Source organism: Lotus japonicus, chromosome 3, assembly GCF_012489685.1.
Source record: "Lotus japonicus ecotype B-129 chromosome 3, LjGifu_v1.2".
Lineage (NCBI taxonomy): Eukaryota > Viridiplantae > Streptophyta > Magnoliopsida > Fabales > Fabaceae > Lotus > Lotus japonicus.
In genome coordinates, this window is record NC_080043.1 from 97,147,541 (window position 1) to 97,166,458 (window position 18,918).

Genomic DNA, 18,918 nt, shown 5'->3' on the forward strand with positions numbered 1-18,918 from the left:
CCTCCTAAGTCACCTGTGTCAATGTATTGTGACAATCAGTCAGCCATGCATATAGCACACAATCCCAGCTTCCATGAGAGAACCAAACATATTGAGCTGGATTGTCACATAGTCCGTGAAAAACTCCACCAAGGCTTAGTGCATCTTCTGCCTGTTTCATCTTCTCACCAGCTTGCAGATATTTACACCAAGCCTTTGACTCCAGCACCATTCAAGCACATTTTTTCCAAACTGGGAATGCAAGACATCCATTCTCCAGTTTGAGGGGGACTATTACATATAATAGAAATTAGATTACTTTACTGTTAGTTACTTTACTGTTACTGTTGTGATTAGTTACTTCAGTAACTAAGTAGTTAGTTAGTTAGGATTGGTTAACCATATAGCTGAGTTAGTTAGACTATGGTTAATTACTTTTACACTTAACTGAGTTAGTTAGATCTATGATTAGTTGTTTTACTCTTTGTATAAAAGTAAAATACTCTGTACATTACAATTCATTCAATTGAATCAAGATTTCACTCTCTTTCCTTTCTTCAAGTCTTCTCTGAATTTCATATGACTGGTAAGTGGAAAAATACATTCAATGAATTAGTTTATGTATGAAATTATAAGTTATAAAGTTAGAAATTGGAACTTACGTACAAATACTTGCACAAAATGACAATTATGGACAAATCCAATCATCATAATTCATTGTTTTTGCTTTTTTTGTGGTTTTGGATAACTGACATGCTCTTGTGTCTTTTATCCTGTGTTCACTTTTACACAGGTGTTGGGTACACCTAGTACCCCTTTTATATATAAATTTTGCTTATAATAAAAAAAAATTCATTGTTTTTCATGAAGTGGTGATAAGTCATTAATTGATCCTCACTTTATAACTTGATACAATAACATATCTCATTGATCCTCTCATGGTTAGTTCATGCACTCGATCACTTGCTCATTAGCAGTGCCCGACCAAAGCTCATATGGCCCAAACAAAGGATTTAGACCTAAAATAATTCACTAAGTAAAATAGATCTTTTATTCATGCGATAAGTCCAATTATCTTTTTATAAAGAAAGCTTCAAATAACAATCAAGGCCTCAGTTAAAAAAAATCAAGTCCAATAGTCTCCATAAAAAAAAAAAAAAAATACTTCATCCCACGTTTGATTTTGCATCTAAAAAAACTTGAATTATGTAAAAAGTTTTAATAAAGAAATATTTTTTTAGGTAAAAATGCTTCACTTCAAAGTTTGCCTTGAGCCTCATTTAGTGTTGGGTCGGACCTACTCATTAGAATTGAAAAGATTAAGGTAGTTTATATTGTAGCAATAAAATTCTTTAACCAAATTTATCATGAATTGTGTCAAGCGTTTTTCACTCCAACTAAGAAATATTACAACAACTCGACGCCTACAATTCCAGTCAACTTTTACATTAATGAATTCCTGAGTTCATCAATTTAAAAATTGACGGATATTGCGGCAATCGATGTGTAGAAAAATTTCTTGGGTTAGGTGAGGAGTGTTGGCTACAATTCCAAATATATTTGATTAAAAAACGGGGCAACATAAGTGACATTAATCTTTTCAGTTTTAATAAGCGAGTCCCATTAATGCAAACTTTGCTTATAAAAATAAATAAATACAGTAAAACTATTTAATTTAAAACTAATTTTTCTTACAAGAGGAAAACTACTTCTAAAAATTAGTTTAGAACAAATCAGGACAAGTAAATACATGTGAAATAGAAACAAATCTTTTTTTTTTGTCAAAAAATAGAAACAAATCAAATAAGACTAATTATCACATAGATCAAATTAACACACACCAATAGTGGGAAAGAAAAACATTATTGAACATATTGGACTGAGCCCAACACACACTAAAACAAATTAGTACAGAGAAAAGGGCAAAGGGGGAAAGCGTAAAAGCAGAGTTAGAGAGAGACAGGCGTGGAGGATGCATGGGTGAAGAGGAGAGGTCTTCTCTGTGGTGGGAAGATGATTTTTCTTAGTGCTTCTTTCTTCTGTATCTCATATCCTATATATAGAGAGGGAAAGACAGTGAACAGTGTGTGTTGGTATGATTATGAACCCAGGGTTTTCTCCTCATGCAAATGTTTTCAAATTCACTGTCGAATGCGCATCCAAAGGGAACAATGAGAGTGGCATTGGGGTTGTCTTGAGAAACATTAATGGTGATTTTACAAATTGTTTTTGCAAAAGATATAATTAGCTGTTTTTGCAAAAGACTTTAGGCATGCTTGGTTTCAACAATTCATCATGCATTAGAATTCTGCCAACACTTTAAAATCTCAAATGCAGTAGTAATTGAAAACCACTTTTCCCTTGCGGTGGACTGGGTCAATATATAATAGGAAAATTTGACATTGGAAACTTCTAAATAAGTTTAGTTCAATTGATTACTTGAGCGATAGGGCCACAATTTCACCGTTGCAAATTTGTGCCTTTTCCAAATTGTTGCTTGTCTACTGAACATTAACTAATGTTATGTGAGATTTGTTTTGAATCTTTTGATTTGTCAATTTAAGTAGGGGTTGTCCCATTTAAGTATAGTACTAGTTGTATATATTATTCATGTAACACCTTCTTCTACAATAGTATTTTTCTCTCCGTTTCTCTAGCTATCACGCTAATCATCTTATAACAACAAACAATGTGCAATTCAGAAATTCTCAAGTAGGATGCTATTTAAGCAACGAGTAACCTACAATATTGGCAAACATGAATCCAATGCTTTTGAACTAAAATTCACCTACTTCATATATGAGATACATTGGCACCCCAAAGCCTCCTCCGTAACAAACACTCTCTCTCTCTTCTGTTTCTTTTTCTTTCTCTTGTGAAATTGCTTAATTGCTTTTCAAGGGAAACATCATCCGTACGCTTCCCAAATACAATTCCTTATGATCCAATTTCTTGAATATATTCATGCATATAGTCCGTACGCTTCACCAATTCCTTATTCCAGGCCCATAATTAAGCATCATTATATGATTATTTATACTCCTCTTTCACAAGTCTCATTTTCCTAGCAAATTAAGTACTAAGTGGATAAACTAGAATCTTAATTAGGCTTGATTTGCATCATGAATTTGATGGGTTTGGCACAAAGGTTGTTGGTGATGATAGTGGTGGGTACTCTGTTGTGTGTAACAGAGAGAAGCAGGGGAAATTCGCAGCAGCATAATTATGGGGAAGCATTGTCAAAGAGCATCTTGTTCTTTGAAGGGCAGAGGTCAGGGAAGTTGCCACCAACTCAGAGGATGACTTGGAGAAAGGACTCTGCGCTTCAAGATGGCTTTCAACTTGCTGATACTCGATTCTTTGATCAAGTAACTAATCTTTGAACTCATTTTTCTGCTCCTAAAATTTCTAATTTTTTATGTCTGACTAGTTAACTCCACCATGGCTCATTTACATTTTAAACATCTATTGCGTGTTTGATTCTTTTGGATATGATTATATAATCAGTTGCCGAAAGAATTCATTTAGTGTAATGTTTTGAATTAATTATAAGGAGTGTTTGAGGAAAACAAGAAAGAAAAATCAAAGCAAAACTGACTTTTTTAGTTTTAACTTTTACGGCACTCAAAGGGTATTCACAAAAGTTATTCATTACCATAGAAGGGCATATATGGTTAACAGATGTGTCTAATTTAATATATATGAGAGTTAAATTAGGGAAATCAATTTATGGAAATTAGTTGACTCATCTGAGATTGGGTGTTAGCTTTTGGGGAAGAAGTAAATTGATTATAACCTTTTGTGTGTTGATTTGTCACAACCGGAACCACAATGCGACCATGAAAAAACTCAAAGAAATGAACAAAAAATATAATATGGGATCACCACCAATTTAGGGAGATTGGAGTCATCAAAATAATTAGAGAACTAACCTTGCCCATAAAATCTAGATACAGAAGTCCTTTAGGAGTATAGAATGTGGCATCCTACAACGTCTGTAAAAACATGTAGATCTGATTAAAATTCAATAACTAAAAAGTATTCATTTTACAAAAAATATAAGAATTTATTTTTATGCTTTTTATTATTTAATATTTACAAAAAAAGAATTGTCAAAGAGGAGAAAAAAATATTTTTGCAATTTGGGCTTGAAAATGTATAAAAATTGGCCTGATGTATTCTTCAATGTCATGTAGTTCTGAAGGTATAAATTGACTTTTCATTTGTTAATATTTTTAAATTTGAAAATATTTTATTTCCTTTTAAAAATGATTTAATGTTGAAGAGATTTTAGAATTGTTGAGGTATTCTCGCTCCTATACAGCTCTATTGAAGGACTCGAGCCTTATGTAGTGCTAGAGAGTTTAATGACATTATGATCATGATAATTTGTGTGACCTTGAAAAAAGATAATTTGTATTTTGAAGAACTTTTACTAATTTACTTTGAAAATTAAACCATACTTTTTGGAATTTTCAGGTAATTAAGAGTAAATATAACATATTTTTCGGATATTTTTCATAATTATAATTAAATACATAGAACTATATTTACAGGAAATTGACTAAAAAATATTCACAGAATATTAAAAAATATTTACAGCTAAACAAATATTTACAAAATAGAAGGGGAAAAAAGACCACATAAAAAATAAACTAATATAAAATATAAAGTAATATAATAAAAACAAAGAAAAAATGAGGCGAAAAATTATCTCGAAGGCATATGTCTCACAAAATTTTGACGTATCTAAAATGCACATGTAAAAAAATTTAATTTAGGACTTTGCATCTTGACATATATAACCCAAAACACTCAAACAGATATGTTAGTATTGGATTATAGTCCAATATTTTCTTAGATGATAAAGCCTGAGAAGAAACTCCCATTATATAAGGGAAGGAGAATGAAGAGTGAATAAATTTTGACAATGTGGGACTAAAAACATTTGATTGATAGTTGACTTTATTGTAAAATTTCAATTTTTCTTATTAACTTTGACTTGTTTTTTAACTATTTAAACATTAAAATTATGTTTTGATCTCCCTTATCAAATTGTAGATGACAAGAACTTCTTTTAAATGACACCAGCCTCATGCAAAACGAAGACCTACAACTCTATGGGTTCTTAAATACACTTCCATGAACATGTTGTAATAACATATTCATTTTGTCTTATAAGTTAAAAATGACTTAGTAGATATCCAATTTAGCTTTTGAAGTGTTCTTAAATTAAATATAAAACATGGAAATGCTCTTTACTTTCAAAAGTACTTTTTATGTTGTCTTTTTTACACAACTTTGTAATTAAGAACATGATTTTTAAATTTGGGCATCTACTACTGAATAGGTTGACTTGGTTGGTGGTTACTACGATGCTGGTGACAATGTAAAATTCAACTTTCCAATGGCATTTTCAACAACCATGCTGGCCTGGAGTGTGATTGAGTTTGGAAAATTAATGGGCCCAGATCTCAAACACGCACTGGACTCGATTCGTTGGGCCACAGATTATTTCCTAAAAGCCACAAGCACCCCTGGGCTTGTGTTTGCAGTGGTTGGTGACCCATATAGTGATCATAATTGCTGGGAGAGACCTGAAGACATGGACACACCTAGAACTGCCTATGCTGTTAGCAAGGACTACCCTGGCTCGGAAGTCTCAGCTGAAATAGCAGCAGCACTTGCAGCCTCTTCCATTGTCTACAGAAAATATCATCTTGGTTATTCGAGAAGGCTTCTCCAAAGGGCTATAATGGTATGTAATAGGTCGTGGGATTGGACTCTGGTGAGATTGATATTCAATCGACATCCACGACTTCCGACGGTCTTGGCTGCGTGTGCATTGTTACACATTTGTTAGAAACTAATTTTCGGAATGTAATTTGTAAAAATATATTCCGAAATTTAGTTTCTAGAACATATTTTATAGAATATAATGGAAAAATTAGTTTTTGAAAGCAGTTTTATAACTTTACATATTATAGGCGGATTTAGACCGCTAGAACCTGCATATGTTGATCGAATGTCACCACTGTGCTGAGTGGTTTATAAATCATTTTCCTATGTATGTAAGTATATGTACCATACTACATAAACTTGTAGCTAACTCACTTGTCTTTGGTATTTTGTGGAATTAGGTTTTTGACTTTGCAGATAAGTACAGAGGATCATACAATGACAGCATCGGACACTGGGTATGCCCATTCTATTGTGATTATAGTGGCTACCAGGTATCAAGACTAGTCTTGGTTCATTGATTAATTTGATTAGTTTTTTTTCATTCTTAAATTTGTAATTCAAGGAGACACTTGTGGTTACATGTATGATCTGGTTATTTCAATTGAATGAGAACACTTTTTATCCAAGTTTGTTTGATTTATACAAGTGTGATTTTTGTTTTAAATCTAAGCAACTGCTAAGTGAAAATTGGCCATGAGCCCATAAGGAAAAGCGGTGCTAAAAATTTAAATATCAAATAAAGAAAATGATTCTTGTTAAATTTTGCAAATCGTCATATGCTAGCTATTAGAATAGCATGTTTGGATCTGCATTGAACTCACCAAGAAGCAACTCTGCTCTACAGAAGTGATTATGAATAATTTTATCCTCTCCACTTGACTCAAAATTGATTTTGATTCAATGTGAAAATTCAACGAATTTAAAACATGCATTCTGATTTTACAAAAATAGTCAAATTTTACATTTATAAAATTAGATTTAAAGTGGCTTATCAATATATAATAGGACGAATTGGTCTGGGGAGCAGCATGGTTGTTCAAGGCTACTAAGCTCCCTTTTTACTGGAATTACATTAAGCAAAACATTCATAATGTGAAAAACTTTGGTGAATTTGGATGGGACTCAAAGGATGCTGGTATCAACGTGCTCGTATCAAAGGTATATTTAAATATAACTGTCTTATTTTAACCTTCATTCATTCCATTTCCATATATTCACATTTTTTCTAACATCATATTAATGTTTTTGTTCTGGCTGACAATTTTTTCTTTTTTAATTATCACTTGCAGCTTCTAATGAGTAGCTCTCCTAACTCATTTATCCTCAATGCTGACAAGTTTATCTGCTCTGTGCTACCTGAATCACCTTCAGTATCAGTTTCATACTCTCGAGGTAACTTAACTATCCATAATTCTAGTAATGAAACTTTGGATTTTTCAAAATCAGTGTGTTTTCATGAATTCAAAATTTTCATTGTTGTTGCTTGGTATTTTGTAAGTGATGATTGATGATCTAAACAATTTTGAAATTAGGTGGGCTATTATTCAAGAATGGTGGGAGTAACTTGCAACATGCAACAACACTCTCATTTCTTTTTCTTGTTTATGCTCGCTATTTGAATAAAGTCAAAAAAGAGATTGACTGTGGCGGTAATGTTTTTGCTTCTCCAAGGCGACTTAAACAATTAGCAAAAGGCCAGGTAAATATAATTTTTACATCATGAAATAGAATAGATGTGATTTACCAAATAATGGCATAATATGATGCTAATTGCTGGGAGTCGGGTATGAGTTAGACACAAGTTAAATAAGAACAATAATCAGTTAGATTTAACTTCTTTTAAATGAATCTTTCACTTCACAAGAAGAAAGAGTAAAAAATTCCAAATTGTAATGAAAAAAGTTAAGGGAAATAAGTTTTAACGTATTCATGTTATTTTTTTTAACGTATTCATGTGTTGGATCGCTCATGAAATAGCACACCCGAAGCACACTGATAGAGTGAAAAATAAGACTATAGTCGTTTGGTGGGGTTTTTGGTTTACTCATGTGGGGGTTAAGCCGGTTGTGTTGGTGACTCGAGCGGTTTAATTCGATTTGGGGTCAATATTAGGTTGGGCTAATTATATTGTTGATGACCCTTCAAGATTTTAAGAACTTTTGTCTAAAACAAAATTCCATACATTTAAGGCTCCTTTAACCTTAATGTTGCTCCTACGTAATCAAAGATGGTGGAGGGGACTAGGAGGTGGTTGAGTCATCGCCCCGCATATGGGAAAAACACCTAAAGACCGGAGAATGGCGAGAAAAAAGGATAAAGGGGAGAGTATAGGATGGGAGAGAAAGAATGAGAGATATAGAGGCCTGACCGAGAAAAAGAGTTCTTCGTAAGGAAGGAGATGACGAAGATGAGTGGAGAAGCCAGGAAGATGAGAGGCGAAGGTGGAACCTACATAGTTAGGGGTGCACATGGTCGGGTAGTCCCGATCAACCTGCCCAATTCGTCTCGGCCCGATTGCAAAAGCGTGGATTGGTTAGGCAAAAAGGTCTAATTGACTAATTGGATGAATTTGCATGTGATCCAACCAAGCTAGGAGGGTATCATGCACGTTCGCAAACGCATTCATCCGAACCAACCTGATACCAAGATATATATTGTTTTAATATTTTTTTTCCCGACAGTATACTAAATGTGTAAATGTAAATCCAAGTTAATGAAGACCTTAAAACCTAACTACACCTTAATATTCATTATCTGTTGTAATTATGCAAGCTCTCCGCACAAAAAGGTGAGTTTTAAATATGAAAATATTTTTTTTGAATAAGTTCTTGATGATCTAGAAAATATTTAGACTACTAATTCTCGATTTGTATCTCCATGTTCTTATAAATGCAGGTGGATTACATACTAGGAACCAACCCATTGAATATGTCATACATGGTAGGATATGGATCAAAGTTTCCTCAAAGAATACATCATCGTGCATCATCACTACCATCTGTAGATCAGCACCCTGGCTACGTTGGTTGCGAAGGAGGATCCCCTTATTTTCAAAGTCAATACTCAAACCCTAACTTGCTTATAGGAGCTGTCGTAGGGGGGCCAGATATCACAGATTCGTATGAAGATTCTCGAACTGATTTTGTGCATTCAGAACCTACAACATATATCAATGCACCACTTGTGGGTGTTTTGGCTTACTTCAAATCATATCCATCTTAATGTCAAAACTTAATTAGGTATTTTACTATAGTATAAAGCCTTGGTTTATATGGGAAAAAAAGAAAAAAATGACAGCCATGACACTGCATAGGACGCTAATTGAGATAAAAATTGTATCATTATGCCAAATTAACTTGTACATTGTAATATCTACGAACAATACCCAATACAAATGTTTTATTTTTCTTGTCAAAATTTCAAGGATTATTATTCATATCCATTTTTTTTATAAGCAAAGATGAAATATAAGGGGTACTAGGTTACATTATTATTGATATGGTTGTACGTATATTGAAGAACATACAAACCTCTAAAGCAAGTAAGTACTAGATTTAGCATGAAGACTATTGATTAGATTTTCTAGTACAACCTTACTTGGCTAGGACATTGGAATACTAATTTTATTTTCTAAAAGCTTGAATATTAATAATATTTCTCAAAACATGATCTCTTTTAACACTGTGCTGAGAGTAGGCAAAAAGGGATCTAAACCAAGCCTGAACCACGTCGGGAGAGTAGAATATCCAAAGCGAACCCAATACATCTGTCATGATCCAATGGATATTTTGGGCCCAATGCAAGGATCACTTAACCAACTAGAAGATCAGTTCAACTCAGACTACCTGACTCATTTGGGCTAATTCCTGACCCATTCAAGTCAGTGCATGCACTACAGGCCCAAATCATGTTCGATCATATATTCATATCAAAATTGAAGTGGTTTACTAATTTTTTTCTTTTTGGTATAAACATCCGGTATCGGTCACCATTTGAATGCTGCTGGATTCGGGATTTAATCACAGTTAAAACTCATCATTCATCCTTCATAATGTATTGTGTGGGAATCGAATCCAAGAGTTCTTCCCACACATTCAATCCCCGTTGCCAATTGAAGTGATTTACTAATTTACCAACCCATCTCATCCCTTCATGAGTTATGATAAATAGAGAGAGATAAATGAGCAATATCAAAATGAATACGATAAATAGAAGAGATTATTAAGAAATAACCGGAAACCTACTAAGCATGTAAAGAGGTTAGCAGAGTGCCAAAAGCTTCAAAATTGGGCAACTTATCAACCGTAAACCAACTTGGTAACTGTATATCAACTTGCTAATAATGGCTTCATCGGTTGGAGACTTGAGCTATCAAATCACTACCATCCGCATAAGAAGAGAGAAAGCAAAAGGCTCTTGCAACTATAGGAGCCACTTCTTTTGAATGAACGTGTATCTAGAAATAGATCCTAGCTAATTTTGTGACCACAAAAAGATATTGATCCTAATTTTGTAGCCACAAGAAAAGATATACTAGGCCTGTTAGCACCAAAATTTACAGGTTTGGAAATTAGCCATTGAGATATGGTGTACATGGATGCATGGCATGTTTCAGTGTAATTTATACTTTACTGCCAAATTAGTAGAAGTTGTTGGGGTCGAAATTGTAATTAAGGATATCTTGGGCCAATATTTCGACAAAGGAAGTTAAATTGGGACTTCACCAATTTGGTCTAATTCGACAAGGTGTATTTTCGACCAACATATATATGTCAGCCATTTAATGGTTCTTTGATTTCATTTACGTGATCAAAACAATATGCAATGGAAGGGTCAGATCTAGAAGTTTAAGAAAGTACATGTTTGCTGATTGGCTACTACATGGGATTGTTAAAGTCAAGTTGCCACTAGCATTGTTTGATCTGCAAGTCTAGCTTCTTGGTCGAAATTATATGTTGATGGCAGCATGTTAATGTCAAGCCACATGAAAGGAGCTCTTCGACCAAGCACAAGAAAGTAAGATATATTTGAAGGCATGTATTAAGTTTGGTAGAAAGAGATCAAAGCAATCCAGCGAAGAATGTCGAAGAAATCCAAGACTACCCGAAGATGGAGTTGCCAGAGAAGTTAGTGGAAGTTACTAGTGGCTTAAGTGGAAGTTACAAGTTGGCTATTGAAGTGGAGTAGTGGAAAAAGTGGCTGCAAGTTATTTTATTTGTAATTATGCCAAGTGTATGGCTCTAGTGTAGGGAGTTATTTTTTAGGATTTAATCTCTACCGTAGGATCTAGTTGCAGTTTCATTCTAAGTTCTATAAGTAGCAAATCTGATTGTAAAATTACTCAGACTCACACAATTACTCAAAACTCTCAATGGATGCCTCCAAGTCTCATGTGACATATGGCTACAAAGAGACTAAGAGTGTGCTGTGATTCTCACCTTTAATTTTCAATGCAATTTCATTTCCTTTGCCATTTTGATTTCCTTTTACTTTTTGTTCCTCTTTTTCCTTTCGATCCTCTACTATTTTTTCCCTTTTGTTCATACTGTTCTTCACAAAAACCCGACCTTGACATTTAAAACGTCTTCACTAAAGAACCCAGAGAGGACTCCGAATCCGGTCCTTAAATTGCTTTTGGATTCTGTTTGTTTACCAAAAATCGGTGTAAACAAATTGGCACGCCCAGTGGGACCATTTTAGTGAAAACTAAGTTTTAAAGTGTCATTTAAATTTGGTCTTGAGTCTATTGGAGGTGGATTCAAATATCAAGACCATAGTGACTGTGACTAGATTTTGTTCGTGCACTTAATATTACTTCCAATTGGATATACAATACGTATTACCAGTGGAGTTATATATTTAGCCTTTGAATTGAAATTTGGATTCAACATACTGGTCCTTTTGATTTCAATTTGGGAAGCAAAGAATTTTGAGAAAATGTCTTATGGCAAAATAATAAAGGATGCCATTTATGAAAATTCTGGGCAGAGAGCAAATCAAAATGGTCAAGAACATACCCAGTTCAACACATTGGGAATGACCATGCCTTTAATTCAAAGTGGTTCAATGAATTTATTTCCTTCAAATTCAACCACTAATATTGATTTACAATTAATTAGGCAACAAATTGATGAGAGTAAGTACAACATGGTGAACATGTTGACACAACAGATGTCAACTATGCTTAATCCTCTCATTCAAAATACTCAACACTTGACTCGACAATTGTGTCGAATTGCTGATGTTTTTGGAGCACCGCCTTTGAACCAAACGTTCCAGCAAGTTGCTGATTATGGTCAAAGTGTGCCTCTAAATTTTACTCAACATGAAGTTCAGAATTTTAGTCAAAATGAGCCTCAAAATTTGCCTCAAGATCAGAATTTTGGTCCAAACGAAGTTCTGAATGGACAAGAAAATCCAGTCCAAAATCAGCCACAGAATTTTGATCAGAATTTAGACAACAATGTCTTAGTTAATCGAAATCAAAATGACTATGGGGGGCCACAAAATGTGGCCAATGCCGTCGAAGAAGTTCTAAATCATCATGGTTTCAATGTTGGATATGCCAATCGTCCAAATTTCACGTCTCCGTTTTCTGAAGTAGTTCTTCAAACAGAACTACCAAGGGGAGGAAAGGTTCCAAAAGTTACTAAATTTTCAGGAGACACAGGTGAATCAACTGTTGAGCATATTGCAAGGTACCAACTTGAAATTTGTGATCTTGCTAACAATGAACTGTTAAAAATGAAATATTTTCCAAGTTCCTTGACGAAAAATGCTTTCGCATGGTTTACTACTCTACCTCCTAATTCGATCCATAATTGGAATGAATTGGAGATGGCTTTTCACGAGCAATTCTTTAGAGGAGAAACCAAAGTGACATTAATGGACTTGGTTAATGTTAAGAGACAATCGAATGAGTCAATAGATGACTACTTAATTCGATTTAGGCATATGGAAACTAGATGTTCTACTCATGTGCCTGAATTCGAATTAGTAAAAATGGCTATTGGGGGCCTAGACTATTCGATTAAAAAGAACTTGGTTAATGATGAGTTCATAGATATGGCTCAATTGGCTCACAAAGTTAGAAGAGTAGAGAAACTAAGGCTTGAGAAATACGAGCCTGAAGGAGTTTTTCAAGGAGAAGAAAGTTCTTGCATAAGAGCCACTCAGAATCCAGAAATTGGTCAAGATGAAATTGATCAATCTGATGAGGATAATGATAGTGATGAGAATGAAGTGAATATGGCTGAATTTAAGCCAAAGTCTCCCTATACTTATGAAGATGAGAGCAAAGGAAAATTTCCAGCAAAATCCTTCAAAGGATTGAAGGTTACAAGTGACTATCAGAAGGTTATGGTGAAAAGGAGCCAGAATTTGCCAAGGACCTCAAACTCAAAAGGAATTGGCTAAAGTACTAGCACCTTAGTTTGAATTTCGGCATATTGCCGAAAAACGGTCTATGTGACCGAAAATAAAATCTAACGGCTTTCGAAGCCGTAAAAGAGTTGGTTCTCGAGACCACGTGAAAAGTGTTGAAAATTAATTTGCCCAGCCATGGTTTAGCATTCGAAACAATGCTTTTGCCAAATTGATAATTCGAGAGCAATGTGTCAAGGGGCTCCAAATTATCCAGATCGAAGGTATTAAAGGAGTTGGTCGAATTATTTTAAAGAATGGCATATACTCTAGCAATATACCATGTTGAAGGTGATATTGATGATTGGTCGAAAAACAACATTCAAAGTTTCAATCAACCAATTCAGATATTGGTCTTTGGTGGTCTCAATCTTGTAATTCAGATATGTATAAACTGGTTGGGTCAAGATGTTATCTGAGTGGGAATAAAGCTTGAGGAATGATTTTGGCTATTATTAAACCCAATATTTCGACCAAGATTTGTGGGGTGTTAGACCACTGTTTCGACCAAAGAAACAATATGAAACTATTGGTGGCAGGTAGCAATCAAAATGGAGAGTTGCAATTTCAAAAGAAAAATGGCTAGGTGACTGCAAAAGGCCATGAGGTATTTGCTCAAAATTTTGGTGATATATCTCAAAATGTTATTCCTCTCACTTCTTTCGAGAAACAACATTTTGGGGGGCCTCTGTTAGCACCAAAATTTACAGGTTTGGAAATTAGCCATTGAGATATGGTGTACATGGATGCATGGCATGTTTCAGTGTAATTTATACTTTACTGCCAAATTAGTAGAAGTTGCTGGGGTCGAAATTGTAATTAAGGATATCTTGGGCCAATATTTCGACAAAGGAAGTTAAATTGGGACTTCACCAATTTGGTCTAATTCGACAAGGTGTATTTTCGACCAACATATATATGTCAGTCATTTAATGGTTCTTTGATTTCATTTACGTGATCAAAACAATATGCAATGGAAGGGTCAGATCTAGAAGTTTAAGAAAGTACATGTTTGCTGATTGGCTACTACATGGGATTGTTAAAGTCAAGTTGCCACTAGCATTGTTTGATCTGCAAGTCTAGCTTCTTGGTCGAGGCAACTAACATTGTTTGATCTGCAAGTCTAGCTTCTTGGTCGAAATTATATGTTGATGGCAGCATGTTAATGTCAAGCCACATGAAAGGAGCTCTTCGACCAAGCACAAGAAAGTAAGATATATTTGAAGGCATGTATTAAGTTTGGTAGAAAGAGATCAAAGCAATCCAGCGAAGAATGTCGAAGAAATCCAAGACTACCCGAAGATGGAGTTGCCAGAGAAGTTAGTGGAAGTTACTAGTGGCTTAAGTGGAAGTTACAAGTTGGCTATTGAAGTGGAGTAGTGGAAAAAGTGGCTGCAAGTTATTTTATTTGTAATTATGCCAAGTGTATGGCTCTAGTGTAGGGAGTTATTTTTTAGGATTTAATCTCTACCGTAGGATCTAGTTGCAGTTTCATTCCAAGTTCTATAAGTAGCAAATCTGATTGTAAAATTACTCAGACTCACACAATTACTCAAAACTCTCAATGGATGCCTCCAAGTCTCATGTGACATATGGCTACAAAGAGACTAAGAGTGTGTTGTGATTCTCACCTTTAATTTTCAATGCAATTTCATTTCCTTTGCCATTTTGATTTCCTTTTACTTTTTGTTCCTCTTTTTCCTTTCGATCCTCTACTATTTTTTCCCTTTTGTTCATACTGTTCTTCACAAAAACCCGACCTTGACATTTAAAACGTCTTCACTAAAGAACCCAGAGAGGACTCCGAATCCGGTCCTTAAATTGCTTTTGGATTCTGTTTGTTTACCAAAAATCGGTGTAAACAAGGACCTAATTTTATTAATGCACATTATTATATAAGATATCTTTTCCCATGTTAAGAGCATTTTAGTTGCCTTAATCAACTTGAGCTAGTGATATGGCCATATGGGGACCGTATTCATAATGAAAAATGTGACGTTTCCAACATAATTGGCAAAGAAAACGAACTGATGCACCCCCACATCGATCAAATCCACATCTTAGGAGATCGATATGACTTCACCATCTTCATATATATATATATATATATATATATTTACAAACAAAAAAAAAAATCTTGTGCAGTTCTCTAGTCATTCCGCTTGCAATGAATAATTATTGTTTGTCTTGCTAACATCAATTCCAATTCTACAGTAAATCATGTTAAAATATATGCAGAAAATTGTTAAAATTTGATATGTTAATTACAAACTGGTCCACTTATGAATAATATTTTTAGAATTAACATTTAACATATGGTATTTCCAATATACTTTTTAATTAAGTGCTAAATTTAATTTGTAGATATGCTTTTAACTTGTGAACTAATTTTTTTTTATCCACCATAATACACGAAGCATAACCTAAATATTCGAATTAAGGGGTACGAGAGGGCTCATAAGCTTTAAAATAAAGGCCTTTAGCACGTTCATGATAGTTATAAACCAGATAGATAGCAGACAACTACATGACTTAAAATCCCCACGTGGGTATTCATATATATATATATATATATATATGAATACCACTGAGGTAGAAATGTACTCTATAAAAAGTGTGTTTTTAAATACCAACAAGTGGTACATTTTTTTTTGGTAGGCAATAAAATTATACTCCCTCCGGTCCTATTTATAAGCAACAAAAAAAAAATTCACATAGTTTAAGAAATGTAGTTAAACTAGATAAAATGCATTAAATTTGTCTTAAATTAAAATGAACTTCCAAAATTACCCTTTGTTATTAGTGTTGGAAAGTGGAAAAGAGAGAGAATAATTAATGAGACACATTTTACAAGTTAGAATTAATAAGGGCATCATTGGAAAAAATTAAATAATATAGCTCAAACTTTCATTTGGTTCTTATAAAAAGGACCAAGATTTTTCTTCTCTTTCATGCTTATAAATAGGACCGGAGGGAGTATTGAATAGAAGTACAAAGGGTACTTCAACCCAACAAGTGGTACATGTTTGATTCTCCTTAAGTAAGACCTCTCTATTCCAAGTTCAGTGAATGGAAAAAACTCTTCGGAGAAAGTTAAACTCACTATAACATAAATATTTTCGGTTCGAACAATATTGCATTTGGTGAAAGGTACTTGTAAAAAAAAAAAACAAATTAATTAAGCAATGTGATGAATAGAAATTTATCTAAGAAGAGTTTCAGTTACTTTTTTATATTCAAACGTGTTCTAAGTATACCCAGCACCAATATTAAAAAAATGCGTAAACATATAGACAAAATACTCCTATAAGAATAAACCTTGCCCATACTTTTTACAGGATAATTAAATTATAATTATTAGAACGCTAAATGACACTTACATCAAGTAAATAAATGTGAAGCCTCTTATCTACATTAGAAAATATTAATATCACAGTGTTCATACTTACTCTCAAATTCATAACAATAATGATATTTGAATATATATAAAATTGGGGTACGATCACCCAAGAAACATAGTATATGGTAGTGGTAGCTTTTAACCTACACAAACATTTTCAACTATTAAAACTATTAAGAGACTCATTGCTAACACATATTTCGAAAGGATGTCGATTCTATATGTATATTTAAAAAAAAAAAACTGAATATATACATTGAAATAGCGACTCTATATGTATATTTACATATACAAGTACTCAATTCATGACTCAACGAAGTATCAACGAACTTCAAACAAATAAATTATAATAAAATATCTTCAACCTCACACTCAAATGGGCTTAGAGAAGGATGCCCTACCCACATGCTAGAGTCACTATTTCAACTTTAAATCAAGGGACCGAAGAACCCCCCACTTCCACTAGTCTCAATTATTGCAGCGCCTCTTTATTTCATTCCTGCATGGATAACTACATCCTCCTCAGATGACAAATTCTCATAAAAACCGATCTTTTTAGTTAGGGTCACGTTTTGAAAAGGAAAAATTATTAAAAAAAATCCTTCTTAAATAATATATCTTCCCAAGTGATGAATATACTTTCATTTTAAAATAATACAGACATATGATGGATATATCCAGATTGTAGATATTTTTTACTACAAAAAAATATAAAATATTATTTCATAAAAAAGCCACATAATTATAAAAAGAAAGATGCTAGCAATTGTTTTAACATAATACTCTTTTATTAATTGATTAAAATCCATGTGAGCATTACTAAAAATTCATGTCTCATTTTCAATGTAGTGAAACTCATATGAATTTAAATCAATTAATAAAAGAGTGTTAAAATGAGTATTGATAACCTTTTTTTTATTAGTGTCCATTTAAACCGTCATATAAGCATTTTTTTAATGCTTTGCAAGTTAAGTTGTGTTGATTAAAAATAGTCGCAATCTCGATTGCAAGTTTTTGAGTCCTATATATAGGTCACTTTCCTTTCCACATTTTTCCTCACCAAACCAAAACATCAAGTGAAACAGAAACAGAGTAATTAACATTGCAAAAGGAAAAAAAAAATGGAGGCCATTTCTTCTTCCAAGCACCTCATCATCACAACCCTTCTCATAATCGTTGCCTCCAGTTTTAGTTTCACCACAGAAGCCACTGAAAAACCATATCAACAAGCCAGCACAGTGTTCATCAAAACCTCTTGCAGTTCCACAACCTACCCAAGGCTCTGCTTCGCCTCCCTAGTGAAGCACGCAGAGTCCATCCAAAATGATCGCCTCCAATTAACGTGCACAGCCCTGAACGTGACTCTTGCAGCTGCGAAATCAACCTCAGCTATGATTTCAACAATGGCCAAGAAACAGGGGATGAAGCCAAGAGAGGTTGCTGCCATGCAGGACTGCGTGGAGGTGCTGAGTGACTCGGTGGATGAACTCAGAAGGTCAATTGCTGAGTTGGGTAATCTCAAGACTTCGAACTTTGAGATGACGATGAGCGATGTGCAGACTTGGGTGAGTGCTGCTTTGACAGATGAGAGCACTTGCACTGATGGGTTCCAACAACAACAGAGTGAAGATGCTGTGAATGAAGATGATAAGTCTGCTGTGAGAGTTAGAGTTGTGCAGACAGCTCAATTGACTAGCAATGCTTTAGCTTTGATAAATCGTCTAGCCAGTTCCCGCGGTTAGCGTGATTGGTTCCGCGGTGAAATACTCTAGAATCATTTCTGGCTAAAAGTTGTTTGTTATAATTTCTGAGTGAACATGACTCGTGTTCCGTGCAAATTGTGAAGCCAAACATGTGCCAATTGAAGTCCAGTTCTCTTGTCTCTTGCTGTAGCTGCCAAATTAAGTTGGGGTGTGATTAGTGTCATTGCTGTTGCAGTCTCAAGTTATGTGATTTGGCCCACCTAGTTTTAAGTGTGTGAAAGATTGTAAATGTATAGCAATTAGTTGAGATTTATGTCATGGCCAGTGAACTTTGCACTTCTATAGTTTGTCATTTTTTTGATGAATTACTTGTATGATTGATACATACAGAGTGAAGTTGTTCAATGGCTATATAAAGATTTTGAATTTCTGCAAATTTTTTTGGTGAACTGTGAACATATTGACTGTCCTTTGCAAAAAAAAAAAAATTAACTGTCTTTCACTCTTTCTCCAAAAGCTTGGGGAAAATAGTAATTGTTGTGAAACTGTCCTCCGGTCTGTATATTTTTATGGGATAGGACATTGCCAAGTCATAATTTCTGATTGTCTGATTGGGTTCCGGGATAAAAACAAGAATGATTAATGGTTTAAAACTTTGAGATATAAATCTGT

At 34.1% G+C, this 18,918-nt stretch overlaps 2 protein-coding genes across 2 annotated transcripts; both read left to right on the plus strand.

Annotated features, from left to right (window-relative positions):
- Positions 1-2,046: 2,046 nt before the first annotated feature.
- Positions 2,047-9,138, plus strand: LOC130747963 (endoglucanase 8-like). The gene is made up of 8 exons (XM_057601033.1): positions 2,047-2,189; positions 3,172-3,347; positions 5,330-5,737; positions 6,120-6,212; positions 6,727-6,879; positions 7,011-7,113; positions 7,254-7,420; positions 8,617-9,138. The coding sequence occupies exons 1-8, from the start codon at positions 2,075-2,077 to the stop codon at positions 8,941-8,943; spliced, it is 1,542 nt and encodes a 513-aa protein (XP_057457016.1). The 5' UTR covers positions 2,047-2,074; the 3' UTR covers positions 8,944-9,138.
- An 8,447-nt stretch (positions 9,139-17,585) lies between these two features.
- LOC130747964 (21 kDa protein-like) lies at positions 17,586-18,682 on the plus strand. Its single transcript, XM_057601034.1, has one exon. It carries the CDS (start codon positions 17,665-17,667, stop codon positions 18,283-18,285), a length of 621 nt encoding a protein of 206 aa, XP_057457017.1. The 5' UTR covers positions 17,586-17,664; the 3' UTR covers positions 18,286-18,682.
- Positions 18,683-18,918: the final 236 nt, after the last annotated feature.

What these genes read in the sequence shown, in the direction of transcription:
- LOC130747964 (XM_057601034.1), top strand. Translation starts at nt 17,665, where the DNA reads ATGGAGGCCATTTCTTCTTCCAAGCACCTCATCATCACAACCCTTCTC.
- LOC130747963 (XM_057601033.1), top strand. Translation starts at nt 2,075, where the DNA reads ATGATTATGAACCCAGGGTTTTCTCCTCATGCAAATGTTTTCAAATTC. An exon ending in TGTCTTGAGAAACATTAATG is followed by an intron (nt 2,190 to 3,171) that starts GTGATTTTACAA and finishes TGTGTGTAACAG; the next exon opens with AGAGAAGCAGGGGAAATTCG. An exon ending in TTCTCCAAAGGGCTATAATG is followed by an intron (nt 5,738 to 6,119) that starts GTATGTAATAGG and finishes TTGTGGAATTAG; the next exon opens with GTTTTTGACTTTGCAGATAA.